The 13,207-nt window shown below is 43.1% G+C and overlaps 1 protein-coding gene across 1 annotated transcript; it reads right to left on the minus strand.

Annotated features, from left to right (window-relative positions):
• Positions 1-11,601: 11,601 nt before the first annotated feature.
• On the minus strand, positions 11,602-12,525 carry LOC309558680 (olfactory receptor 2D3-like; the record flags this gene model as incomplete). Its single annotated transcript, XM_082261738.1, has 1 exon — positions 11,602-12,525. One exon carries the CDS (start codon positions 12,523-12,525, stop codon positions 11,602-11,604), a length of 924 nt encoding a protein of 307 aa, XP_082117864.1.
• Positions 12,526-13,207: the final 682 nt, after the last annotated feature.

Below are 13,207 nucleotides of genomic sequence, written 5' to 3' on the forward strand. Positions count from 1 at the left end.
TAGAAGGATCCCGACATCCCCTCACTTGCATCCACTGGGTCTGGGGGAGTGAGCTTAGAGAGCACCACCTTGGGATAGGGCAGCAGAAGACGCAGTGTCGGATTCATAAAGTCAGGTTTCGGTAATGGCGAGTCGATTAAATGAGTTAGCGATAAAGTGATCACGGAGAGAAGTGAGTTAATTACAGACAGAGCGGGCACTCCAAAGGCCACAAGAGAAAGGGAGTCTGGACTTGGAAACAAGAGAAATGGGAACTAAATTGTGTTGAATGCGGCTGCAGCCAGAGGGAGCAGGGTAATGGGTGTGTTGAGTACAGGTAAATGATGGAGGCCCAGGGTTTGGGGATATATCTCCAGAGGATAGGAGAAGCAGAAAGGTGAGGGAGGTAATATGAGAGTGTGATTTATATGAAGGGACATGCCCCAGTGTTTAGGAGATTTTTGTGTGCGTGAGGATTCAGAAATAGCAGGAGATGGTGAGAGCAGTAATAAGTAGAGGACAGAAGTGAGGACAGAAGTGAGAGTGATATACAATGCCTTGCGAAAGTATTCGGCCCCCTTGAACTTTGTGATCCAAAACATAAAGCAAAATCTACAATAGAATGGTTCACAAATAAACATATCCAGGTGTTAGAATGGCCAAGTCAAAGTCCAGACCTGAATCCAATCGAGAATCTGTGGAAAGAACTGAAAACTGCTGTTCACAAACGCTCTCCATCCAACCTCACTGAGCTTGAGCTGTTTTGCAAGGGAGAATGGGAAAAAATTTCAGTCTATCGATGTGCAAAACTGATAGAGACATACCCCAAGCGACTTACAGCTGTAATCGCAGCAAAGGGTGGCGCTACAAAGTATTAACTTAAGGGGGCTGAATAATTTTGCACGACCAATTTTTCAGTTTTTTATTTGTTAAAAAAGTTTGAAATATCCAATAGATTTCGTTCCACTTCATGATTGTGTCCCACTTGCTGTTGATTCTTCACAAAAAATTACAGTTTTATATCTTTATGTTTGAAGCCTGAAATGTGGCAAAAGGTCGCAAAGTTCAAGGGGGCCGAATACTTTCGCAAGGCACTGTATATAAGCTGTGGGGTGGAGAAGAGGGGTGAAGGAGAGAGAGTTTAAGGATAGAGGACACGGCTGTCAGAAGGAGTGATAGAGAGTGCAAGTTACAAGGAGACAGAGCTGAAGGGGTAAACAAGGTCACCTGTAGTCTGTGTGGTGTTTATCTCAGCATTTCCTGTGTTCATTCACTTTCTGCAAATGCTGAATTGCAGAGTCAGAAGTGCTCCCACTTATAGAAATAGCCTCACAGCAAACATGCCCCCCCCCCCCTTTGCAAACGTGTCTTCCCCAAGAGATTCTTAGTTATATACTGTTGGAGATGGGGGTGAGTGCTTTCCAATTAGCTACACAGGAGTTCATAAAGTAAGGCTGGCTAAAGAGAGCAACATTTTCAGTTCAGAAACAGACTTACAAGAGGACAGGTAATAAAGATAAGAACAGGCTATAATTTAAGGTAAGACATAGGGAGAAAATAAAGCATTGCAATGAGAACAGTCACAGTTAAAGACAAAACATAAGGAGAGCAGTTTTCAGTATCACAGGTTTGGGTGGAGTTGTAGCAGTAAGAACATACCACAGTTAAAGACAAAACATAAGGAGAGCAGTTTTCAGTATTACAGCTTTGGGTGGAGTTGCAGCAGTAAAAACATACCACAGTTAAAGACAAAACATAAGGAGAGCAGTTTTCAGTATCACAGTTTTGGGTGGAGTTGCGGCAGTAAGAACATACCTGTGGAGGGACAGAGAAGAAATTTTCAGATGACACATTCAGATGATGAGTGCAGAGTAAGAAATGTTCCCACTTATAGAAATAGCCCCACTTTGAGAAAGAGCTCCACGGCAAATGTGTCCCCGCCTTTGCAAATCATAAGCAATCATAGTGTGTAAAAAAAAAACCCTGATCACTTTCCCAGAGGGATACTGTGTCACTATGGTATCACTGTACTGCTCTAGTGACAGAATGTGAAAAAATCTTAAAAAGAAACAAAAATGGTAAAAAAAGAAAGAAGTTTAAAAAAAATGTAAAACATATGTATATATTATTTTACATACTGTCACCAGTCGGTGTCACTAATCTCCTCCACACCAGTCATATGATGATGCTGTACAGCTCTGGTGACAGTTAGGGATAATCAAACTTTTGAAAAGTTTGGTTCGACCAGAACACCCGAATTTCCCAAAAGTTCGGTTTGGATTCCAGAACCCCATTGAAATCAATGGGACCCGAACTTCTGGAATCAAAAAACACCATTTTGAAGCCCTAAAACCCAATAAATGCCCCTAAAAAAGTGTCTAGGGTTCTGGGTCATGCCCCAGGGACTATGAATCAGGCAAAAAAAGTTCTTAAAAATTTTTGTTTTTGATATAGAGCCAATTATTGAAAAAATTATTGAAAATAAAAAGAGATTTCTTCGGATTTAGTGTCTGGGGGGTCTAAAAGGTGTACCTGTGAAGTTTTGGCTCTGTAGCATGCCCAGAACCAGAAAAAAAAAACAGATTATTTTTCTTAGAATTTCAGTAGCGCAGGGATGGTGTTACCCTCCTTTCACACCTGGGCGTTTTTGTTTCAGGCATTTTGGGCGTTTTTTTTGAACTTCTGTATAGGGGTATATATATATATATATATATATATATATATATATATATATATGTGTGTGTGTGTGTGTGTGTGTGTGTATATATATATGTATATATGTATACCCCTAACCCAGAATCTGCATAGTGGGGTCACCCTGACATGGCAGAATCAGTTCACCCTAAACTACACTACGGTCATCCTGACATGGCAGAGTTCGATCACCCTGACATGGCAGAGTCAGTTCACCCTAAACTACACTAGGGTCACCCTGACATGGCAGAGTTCGGTCACCCTGACATGGCAGAGTCAGTTCACCCTAAACTACACTACGGTTACCCTGACATGGCAGAGTCAGTTCACCCTAAACTACACTACGGTCACCCTGACACTTAATACTATCCCTACAAAAACTAGATTTTTGAATCTAACTATAGTGGTATATAGTACCCTAACTACACTGCATATCCCTTTCCTCACACTAATAATTGCAAAATGACACTGGAGCTTTAAAAGCAGCGGGAGAAACACAAATGTTTCCACTCTCTTCCACAGTATTACAGTGCTAGAGGTTTGGCGGGGCTATGTTATATACTGGGGGGCGTATGGGGGGCATATTCACTCCTGATTGGCCTCTGGACCCCGTAGTCACTCCAATCACATTCCTAGCAGACTCCTGCCTCCTCAATTGGCTTTTACTGATGTTTCTGGGCCAATCACGGGATTTAAAAACCCAGTTCCTGTCCCATTCCATTTTGGGCGGTTCTGGTGGCCGAATTCCGAACTTTTACCGCAAAAAGTTTGGAATTCGGCTGAATTTCGAACACCCAATGTTCGGGTCGAACCGATGGTCGACCCGAACCGTTCGATCATCCCTAGTGACAGTATGTAAAAACAAATGTGAAAAAAACACATTTTATCTTCTCCATTTTTCAAAGAAATTGTGACAAAAACAAAACACAGAAAACCCACCATGCCTAAATACCTTGGACTGCCTAATTCCAAAAAAGCATTCATGGGGGGGGGGGGGGGTATTTGTACTTTCCTGGCATTTTAGAGCCTCAAGAAATGAGAACAGTACATCAGGGCTAATCGATTTTCATATATATATACAGTGGGTACGGAAAGTATTCAGACCCCCTTAAATGTTTCACTCTTTGTTATATTGCAGCCATTTGCTAAAATCATTTAAGTTCATTCTTCTTCCTCATGAATGTACACATAGCACCAGTGGCGGCTGGTGCTCAAAATTTTTGGGGGGGCGCAAAAAGAAAAATGTAATAGGTATTGCTTCGCGTCAAAAAACGCAGTAAAAAATTGCGTGACTTTGAAGTCATGGTACAGGCATGGCACAGGTGATGGTATAGGCATGGCATAGGTGATGGTACAGGCATGGCACAGGTGATGGTATAGGCATGGCACAGATATGGTATAGGCATGTCACAGGTCATGGTACAGGAGATGGTATATGCCCCCTTTCAATGCAGTGACCAGCGTACATGCCCCCTTTCAATGCAGAGACCAGTGTACATGCCCCCTTCAATGCAGAGTTCAGCGTGCGTGCCCCCTTCAATGCAATGAACATTGTGCTGTGCCCCCTTCAATGCAATGAACACTGTGCTATGCCCCCTACAAAGCAATGAACACTGTGCTATGCCCCCTTCAATGCAATAAACACTGTGCTGTGCCCCCACAATGCAGAGTTCAGCGTGCATGCCCCCTTCAATGCAACTGTGCTGTGCCCCCTTCAATGCAATGAACAATGTGCTGTGCCCCCTTCAATGCAATAAACACTGTGCTGTGCCCCCTTCAATGCAATAAACACTGTTCTGTGCCCCCTTCAATGCAATGAACACTGTGCTATGCCCCCTTCAATGCAAAGAACACTGTGCTGTGCCCCAACAATGCAGAGTTCAGCGTGCATGCCCCCTTCAATGCAATAAACACTGTGCTGTGCCCCCTTCAATGCAATAAACACTGTGCTGTGCCCCCTTCAATGCAATAAACACTGTGCTGTGCCCCCTTCAATGCAATAAACACTGTTCTGTGCCCCCTTCAATGCAATGAACACTGTGCTATGCCCCCTTCAATGCAATGAACACTGTGCTGTGCCCCAACAATGCAGAGTTCAGCGTGCATGCCCCCTTCAATGCAATAAACACTGTGCTGTGCCCCCTTCAATGCAATAAACACTGTGCTGTGCCCCCTTCAATGCAATAAACATTGTGCTGTGCCCCCTTCAATGCAATAAACACTGTGCCCCCTTCAATGCAATGAACTCTGTGCTGTGCCCCAACAATGAAGAGTTCAGCGTGCATGCCCCCTTCAATGCAACTGTGCTGTGCCCCCTTCAATGCAATGAACACTGTGCTGTGCCCCACAATGCAGAGTTCAGCGTGCATGCCCCCTTCAATGCAACTGTGCTGTGCCCCCTTCAATGCAATAAACACTGTGCAGAGTTCAGCGTGCGTGCCCCCTTCAATGCAACTGTTCCGTGCCCCCATCAATGCAGAGTTCAGCGTGCGAGCCCCTTTCAATGCAGAGCGCCACAGCATTGTCCCCAATCACTGCAGAGCGCCACAGCATTGTCCCCAATCACTGCAGAGCGCCACAGCATTGTCCCCCAATGATTGCAGAGCGCCACAGCATTGTCCCCCAATGATTGCAGAGCGCCACAGCATTGTCCCCCAATGATTGCAGAGCGCCACAGCATTGTACCCCAATGATTGCAGAGCGCCACAGCATTGTCCCCCAATGATTGCAGAGCGCCACAGCATTGTCCCCCAATGATTGCAGAGCGCCACAGCATTGTCCCCAATGATTGCAGAGCGCCACAGCATTGTCCCCCAATGATTGCAGAGCGCCACAGCATTGTCCCCCAATGATTGCAGAGCGCCACAGCATTGTCCCCCAATGATTGCAGAGCGCCACAGCATTGTCCCCCAATGATTGCAGAGTGCCAGCTTTGTCTCCCAATTATTGCAGAGTGCCAGCATTGTCCCCCAATGATTGCAGAGCACCACAGCATTGTCCCCCAATGATTGCAGAGTGCCAGCATTGTACCCCAATGATTGCAGAGTGCCAGCATTGTCCCCCAATGATTGCAGAGTGCCAGCATTGTCCCCCAATGATTGCAGAGTGCCAGCATTGTCCCCCAATTATTGCAGAGTGCCAGCATTGTCCCCCAATCAATGCAGAGACCAGCGGGCGTGCTCCGTTCAAACTTACCTGGCGGCGGGGCGGCTCAGCTTCTTCCTCTTCTGCGGCGGGTCCTTCTCCCTCGTCTCGGCGGCGGCAACCGGCGGGCGGCCTGCTCCGTTCAAACTTACCTGGCGGCGGCGTGGCTCAGCTTCTTCCTCCTCTTCTGCGGCGGGTCCTCCTCCCTCGTCTCGGCGGCGGGAACCGGCGGGCGGCCTCTCCTTTTCTCTGAGCGGCGGTGACGGTGAGTGACTGACGCACGCATCGGCACCGCCCCCATTGCGACGTCAGCAATATCTTGGATGATGATTGGTCCAGGCTGTAGACTGGACCAATCACAGCCAGGATATCAGAAAGTGGGGGTGTCCAACCGCAAAGACTTGCGCCCAGGATACCCCCCTACTCCCCAGAAGGCAGCCAATCGGCGCCTCTTCTGGGACGTAACCCCACCCCCCCCCCTAGCCACCAGTTCCTTGGGTTCAGGCCGGCGAACCCAATTTTTTTTTATACAACTTTATTTGTTCATTTTTTTTTTTTTTTTTCGTTTTTTTTTTTCGTTATTTTTAGGGGTAGGGGGGCGGCGCCCTGGCGCCCCCTATGCACAGGCCGCCACTGCATAGCACCCCATACTGACAGAAAAACACAGAATTGTTGACATTGTTGCAGATTTATTAAAAAAGAAAAACTGAAATATCACATGGTCCTAAGTATTCAGACCCTTTTCTCAGTATTTAGTAGAAGCCCCCTTTTGATCTAATACAGCCAGGAGTCTTTTTGGGAAAGATGCAACAAGTCTTTCACACCTGGATTTGAGGATCCTCTGCCATTCCTCCTTGCAGATCCTCTCCAGTTCTGTCAGGTTGGATGGTAAACGTTGGTGGACAGCCATTTTTAGGTCTCTCCAGAGATGCTCAATTGGGTTTAAGTCAGGGCTCTGGCTGGGCCATTCAAGAACAGTCACGGAGTTGTTGTGAAGCCACTCCTTCGTTATTTTAGCTGTGTGCTTAGGGTCATTGTCTTGTTGGAAGGTAAACCTTCGGCCCAGTCTGAGGTCCAGAGCACTCTGGAGAAGGTTTTTGTCCAGGATATCCCTGTACTTGGCCGCATTCATCTTTCCCTCGATTGCAATCAGTCGTCCTGTCCCTGCAGCTGAAAAACACCCCCACAGCATGATGCTGCCACCACCATGCTTCATTGTTGGGACTGTATTGGACAGGTGATGAGCAGTGCCTGGTTTTCTCCACACATACCGCTTAGAATTAAGGCCAAAAAGTTCTATTTTGGTCTCATCAGACCAGAGAATCTTATTTCTCACCATCTTGGAGTCCTTCAGGTGTTTTTTAGCAAACTCCATGCGGGCTTTCATGTGTCTTACACTGAGGAGAGGCTTCCGTCAAGCCACTCTGCCATAAAGCCCCGACTGGTGGAGGGCTGCAGTGATGGTTGACTTTCTACAACTTTCTCCCATCTCCTGACTGCATCTCTGGAGCTCAGCCACAGTGATCTTTGGGTTCTTCTTTACCTCTCTCACCAAGGCTCTTCTCCCCCGATAGCTCAGTTTGGCCGGACGGCCAGCTCTAGGAAGGGTTCTGGTCGTCCCAAACGTCTTCCATTTGAGGATTATGGAGGCCACTGTGCTCTTAGGAACCTTAAGCAGAAATCTTTTTGTAACCTTGGCCAGATCTGTGCCTTGCCACAATTCTGTCTCTGAGCTCTTCAGGCAGTTCCTTTGACCTCATGATTCTCATTTGCTCTGACATGCATTGTGATCTGGAAGGTCTTATATAGACAGGTGTGTGGCTTTCCTAATCAAGTCCAATCAGTATAATCAAACACAGCTGGACTCAAATGAAGGTGTAGAACCATCTCAAGGATGATGAGAAGAAATGGAAAGCACCAGAGTTAAATATATGAGTGTCACAGCAAAGGGTCTGAATACTTAGGACCATGTGATATTTCAGTTTTTCTTTTTTAATAAATCTGCAACAATGTCAACAATTCTGTGTTTTTCCATCAATATGGGGAGCTGTGTGTACATTCATGAGGAAGAAGAATGAACTTAAATGATTTTAGCAAATGGCTGCAATATAACAAAGAGTGAAAAATTTAAGGGGGTCTGAATACTTTCCGTACCCACTGTATATATATATATATATATATATATATATATATATATATATATATATATATTTATTTATTTATTTATTTATTTTTTTTTACTGTAGATTGTAGACTCTATAACTTTCTTACAGACTAAATAATATACGCTGATTTGGGCTATTTTTTACCAAAGAAATGCAGCAGAAAATATTTTAACCTAAATTCATGAAGAAAGATCCTCTATTTGCAAAATGTTATAATAGAAACAAAGAATAACATGTTCTTTTACATTTTTGGGGGGAGACATCAAGGCTGAAACTAACATGCTTACAGGAGTTCATTTCACTAAATTACTAGGTGTCAAAGACAGGGCTGCTGATAGAAATTGCAGGGCCCCATACAGACTACCTGACAGAGCCCCCCCCCCCCCCCCCCAAGAAAATATTAAAGCTATATTATGATAAAAATACAATACAATCATTATTAGCAGTCACAAATACAACATAACCCACAATATTCCTGCTAAATCTAAAAGATGAAACTGAGTTGATAAATAAATCTGTGTGTGTGTGTGTGGGGGGGGGGGGGGGGTTGGGGCTCATGCACATGGGTGCTGTGGTCTGTGCAGTGTTGATTAGTGGTTCATTTATGTGGCTTGAGCCACCTGGAGCTGTATAAACACAGCTGAAGGTCCTAATCTGATAGATGTGGGGATGCAGGTTTACAGCCCAAACACAGACAGTGTGCATTTGGGGGCAACTCATCTGCACACCTGTCCAAGTATGGTCTGCAGCTGTGTTCATACAAGTGCTGCATCCCCATAGAATGACAGACAGTTCCAGCCCAGTCCCCTCCTTCACAGCAAGAGTACCTGTATGAATGAGCCCCATATAATATATTTGTAACCTAAAAAACAGCGGTGTGCTGTCACTATTAAGAGGAATTCCATCTTCATATGGTCTTCTCTCTGGTTTCTTGGGCTCCAGTCATTTGGCCAAACTGCGATGATGTAACTCACACGCATGCGCGCGGGTGTCATGGTCAAAGCACAACTCTCTCAATGGATGGTATGTCATCCCTTGAGAGCGCAGTGCACATGCATTGGTGCTATCACCGGCTGCTACGTTTATAAGATATTCACTGAACCTACAGGTAAGCCCTATTATAGGCTTACCTGTAGATACAAGATAAAAAATGGAATTTACTACTGCCAGATTAGTTATAAAATGGTTAAATAGAAGGAGTTTTTACATGGATGCAGAGGGAACTGACAGTGAAAGGGAGAAGAAGCAAAGTTGCATAGTTTAGGAAGTAGTCTGGGGCCCCTTTCACACTTGTACGACCCAGAAGTCACACGATTTAACATTGATTTTGATGCAATTTTGCTGCGATTTTGACTGGACTTGAAGCAATGTCTAAGTCTTTTGACCTCAAAACACATTAAAATCGGCCCAAAGTAGAGCAGGGACTACTTTGAAGTCATTGTGACTTGAAGTCGTACAGATATGAACGGTACTCATTGGAAATCATGAAGTACAACTTTTCATGCGACTTTGCAGTCCCAAATCACAGGACAAGTCACACAAGTGTGAAATGGGCCCGGGGGAGAGAAGTGGGAAGCCAAGCTACATAAAACACACTAAACTCCACTGGGACAAGATAACAGGCAGCTATGGAACTGGTGTAACAGTAAATTCTTCACCCCATGGGAATGCAGCTGATCAGCTTTGACTGTGTCAGGAAGACAGAGCAAAGGGGGAGAGAGATTAAAAAAATATACAGGCTGGGACAAGGAGTATAAGAAGAACTGCAGGGAGAGAAACAAAGTTACAGAGATAACAAACTCAGGAGCAGAGCTAACATTAGAACCAGGGCTGGGAGGGGGGCCCACACAGGGATGAGGATTAGTGGGGGACAACTGTCTTTTTCTCAGCAGATAAAACCTGACAGCAGGGAGAGGGGGAGAGATCAGCTTTCAGGTGCTGAAGGAAGATTTCTATAAATGCCGTTCATCAGGAATCCCCCTCACTGTGTGGGCCCACCTGTGTGCTCGGGCCTCCTACAAGAGGACTGTTGGTCCCCCCTATCAGCGGCCCTGGTCAAAGATGTACCACAGGCTAATGGTGGTCCAATATGTGCTTAAGGTACTGCACATGTCATGTTAGAGAGGACAATCAACACTGTCATGCGACTGATAATCTTTTAATAAATGTAATCAGACTTGGATCACATAAGAATACCAGAACACTGACTGCAGATGTTACTGATAAATATATATATTGATTTTATTATATAATAACTTAGGAATGTACCTCAGCACTTCATGAAATGCATTTCCACCCATTCCTTATTTTTAAATCCCATTTAAAAGCGATTTGAATGTGGGGGTGGGTGGTTTCAGTAAAATGAACCTTCCATTTTCATAGAAGGTCTGCTTTAAAACAAATGGCCTTGTTAGCTCAATTCTCGTCAGGAGGCAATCACGATGATATTACAGCCCTTCAGTTGCTAACCTCCCAATAGATAATGAATTCACCCTCCATCCGGCCGGGAGTTATGACAACACATAGCACTTAAACTTAGTGCAGTCACAACTGTTTATTTCAAGTTTCGTGCTCCCATTTAAAGGATATTTCGGCAGCAGAAACTGCTTGAAACTGGTTACAAGTCATGATTTAACAATATGACATATCTCACATAAACTGTACCTGAAAGGCTTTTGTTTCCCTATGCATTTGTGTCAATATGAGGTGTTTTGTTGTAGAGTCGGTCCGTCTGTTTTCAGCTTGTCTGTGTTCATGTAAGCAATTGTCAATTGTCTATGGAACATGTCTTGTAATCTAAATGCTAAGTATCCAACTGACAAGTGTTCGAATGAATGAATGGAGAAGTGTTTAACATGTCGTCTAAATGCAAAATACAGCTGTCTGATGTCCCGGCCCGTATGAATGAGTGTCAGTCTGGATCGTTAAATCTGTAATTGCAGGGGGCCACATTCTATCGTAGAATGAGCCCTAACAAATGTAATATGAAATATAATTTTTGTAAGGCACGTTGATACACTCTTTCAGGCCTGTGAAAGAAAAAACTATTGCATCCAGCAACAATTAGAAAATATGCCATGCGGAAAAATAAATGCAGCCTGTTGTAAATGGGAACATACTGTAAAAAAGCTGAAGGACATCAGCAGCATTAGTATGTACAAAGTATAAAAAAGTGTAAAAACCCTTCCCCCCTTAAACCCCCTTAATTCTCCAAGATAACCAGCATTTTGCTACCTACATGGCATTAAGTAAGGTTTTCATATATATATATATATAAGAGCTACACAAATCTTTTCTAAACATTTTATGAGCAGCACTTCCAATACTTTACCTCTCACTACCAAAGTACATTGTTAATATGGCTAATGGAAACCTCGCCTTTTAAATTGAGAAGAGTGGCTTTTCCAAAAGCTCCTTGATGTCCCTTCTAAGCCAGTTGAACTAAATTTATGGGCCAGAGAGTGCATTATTGTTTTTATGATGAATCTCTGCTTTATTCTGCCAAGTCTGTAAATAATGAACACTTATCGAACCTCATCCCTCTTACTAGTACATAAGTGCAATAAGCATAGCTTTCATGTAAATCTCATTTTTAATCAGAGCATGACCATCATCTATGTCAGTATAAGCAGTTGAATAATTTTTTAAAAGCTCCTTTGACTTCTTGGTTCCTTAGACTGTAAATAATAGGATTCAATAAAGGTGTAATGTTGCTGTAGAAAATAGAGAGGAGCCATTCCTTATCTGCTAGTAGATCAGACTTTGGACGAAAATACATGAAGCTTCCACTTCCGTAAAAGAGCAGAATGACAACTAGATGTGCTACACATGTGGAAAGGCCTTTGTTTCTCCCATGTCCCTTTTGAGCACTCATGACAAAAAATAGAATGTGCATGTAGGACCCCAAGATCAACAGGAAACAGCCGATCATTAGTAAACCACCAACAGCAAACACAGTAACCTCATTAGAGAATGTATCAATACAGGAGACTTTTAACAAAACTGGGATGTCACAAAAGTAGTGGTGAAGGACTCTAGAGCCACAAAAGGGCAAACTAAAAGTGTTAATAGTGTGAATTGCTCCATATATGCTTCCAACTACCCAAATTCCAGAAACCATATAGAGACAAACATTCTTATTCATAATAACTGAATATCTCAATGGATTGCATATGGCAATATACCTATCATATGCCATTGCTGCTAATAAAGAAGACTCAGAAGCTGCCAAAGATAGGAAAAAGTAAAGTTGGACAATACAGGCAGGAACGGAAATTGGCAAACGCTCAATTAGAAGGCTGACAAGCATATGTGGCAGAGTTGTAGAAGTATAACAAATATCTAAGAAAGCCAAATTCCTCAAAAAGTAATACATTGGTGTGTTGAGATGAAATTCTAAATTTGTTACGATGATGATCAGGAAATTTGCAATTACTGTTACAAGGTATATGAAAAGGAATATAAAGAAATACAGACCCTTTGGTCTAATGTTAGAAAACGCATCAAGGAAAAACACATTTCTAATATTTGTTTGGTTATCCATATTTTAATTTTTACTTGTGTTGTCATTTATGTTGTCACTACCATGTCCCCTTATTAAGACGTTATCAAATCAGAAGGCAGGGGTTTAAAATATTTTTTTACCAGCACTGCTGGAAGTTCCAAGCCTTCTTTTCCGGAGTTATCAGTTCTAATTATTTTTATCATAAAACAATCCAAAATGTTAGACTCTAAAACTAAAACAAAGGTTAAAAGTTAGGTAGATTGAAATATATATTGGTTTCATGCAGACATTGTTTGAGATTTATAAATAAGTATGTGAAAGTGTATAGTACTATAACAATGACAACATTTTCAAACATACTGGTGCCTATTGCTGGCTTCTTGTCAATATATCAAATGCTGAACTGCAGCCAGCAGTCACTTTTAAGGATTCCTAAAATTGTCTAGGACATGTGTATGTACTTAACTGAAAGTAAAACAGGAAATTGTATTAATGTGTTTCATTTACAGATTGGTAACTCCTGTTGCGCTCCCCAAAAAACACAGGAGTTGATTTACTAAAACTGGAGAATGCAAAGTCTGGTGCAGAAGTGTATGTTAACCAATCAGCTTCTAACTTCAACTTGTTCAGTTAAGCTTTGACAATAAAACCTGGAAGCTGATCAGTTTCTTTTGCAGAGCTGCACCAGATTTTGCACTCTCCAGTTTTAGTAAATCAACAT

This window comes from Pelophylax lessonae, assembly GCF_965119305.1.
Source record: "Pelophylax lessonae genome assembly, chromosome: 1".
NCBI lineage: Eukaryota > Metazoa > Chordata > Amphibia > Anura > Ranidae > Pelophylax > Pelophylax lessonae.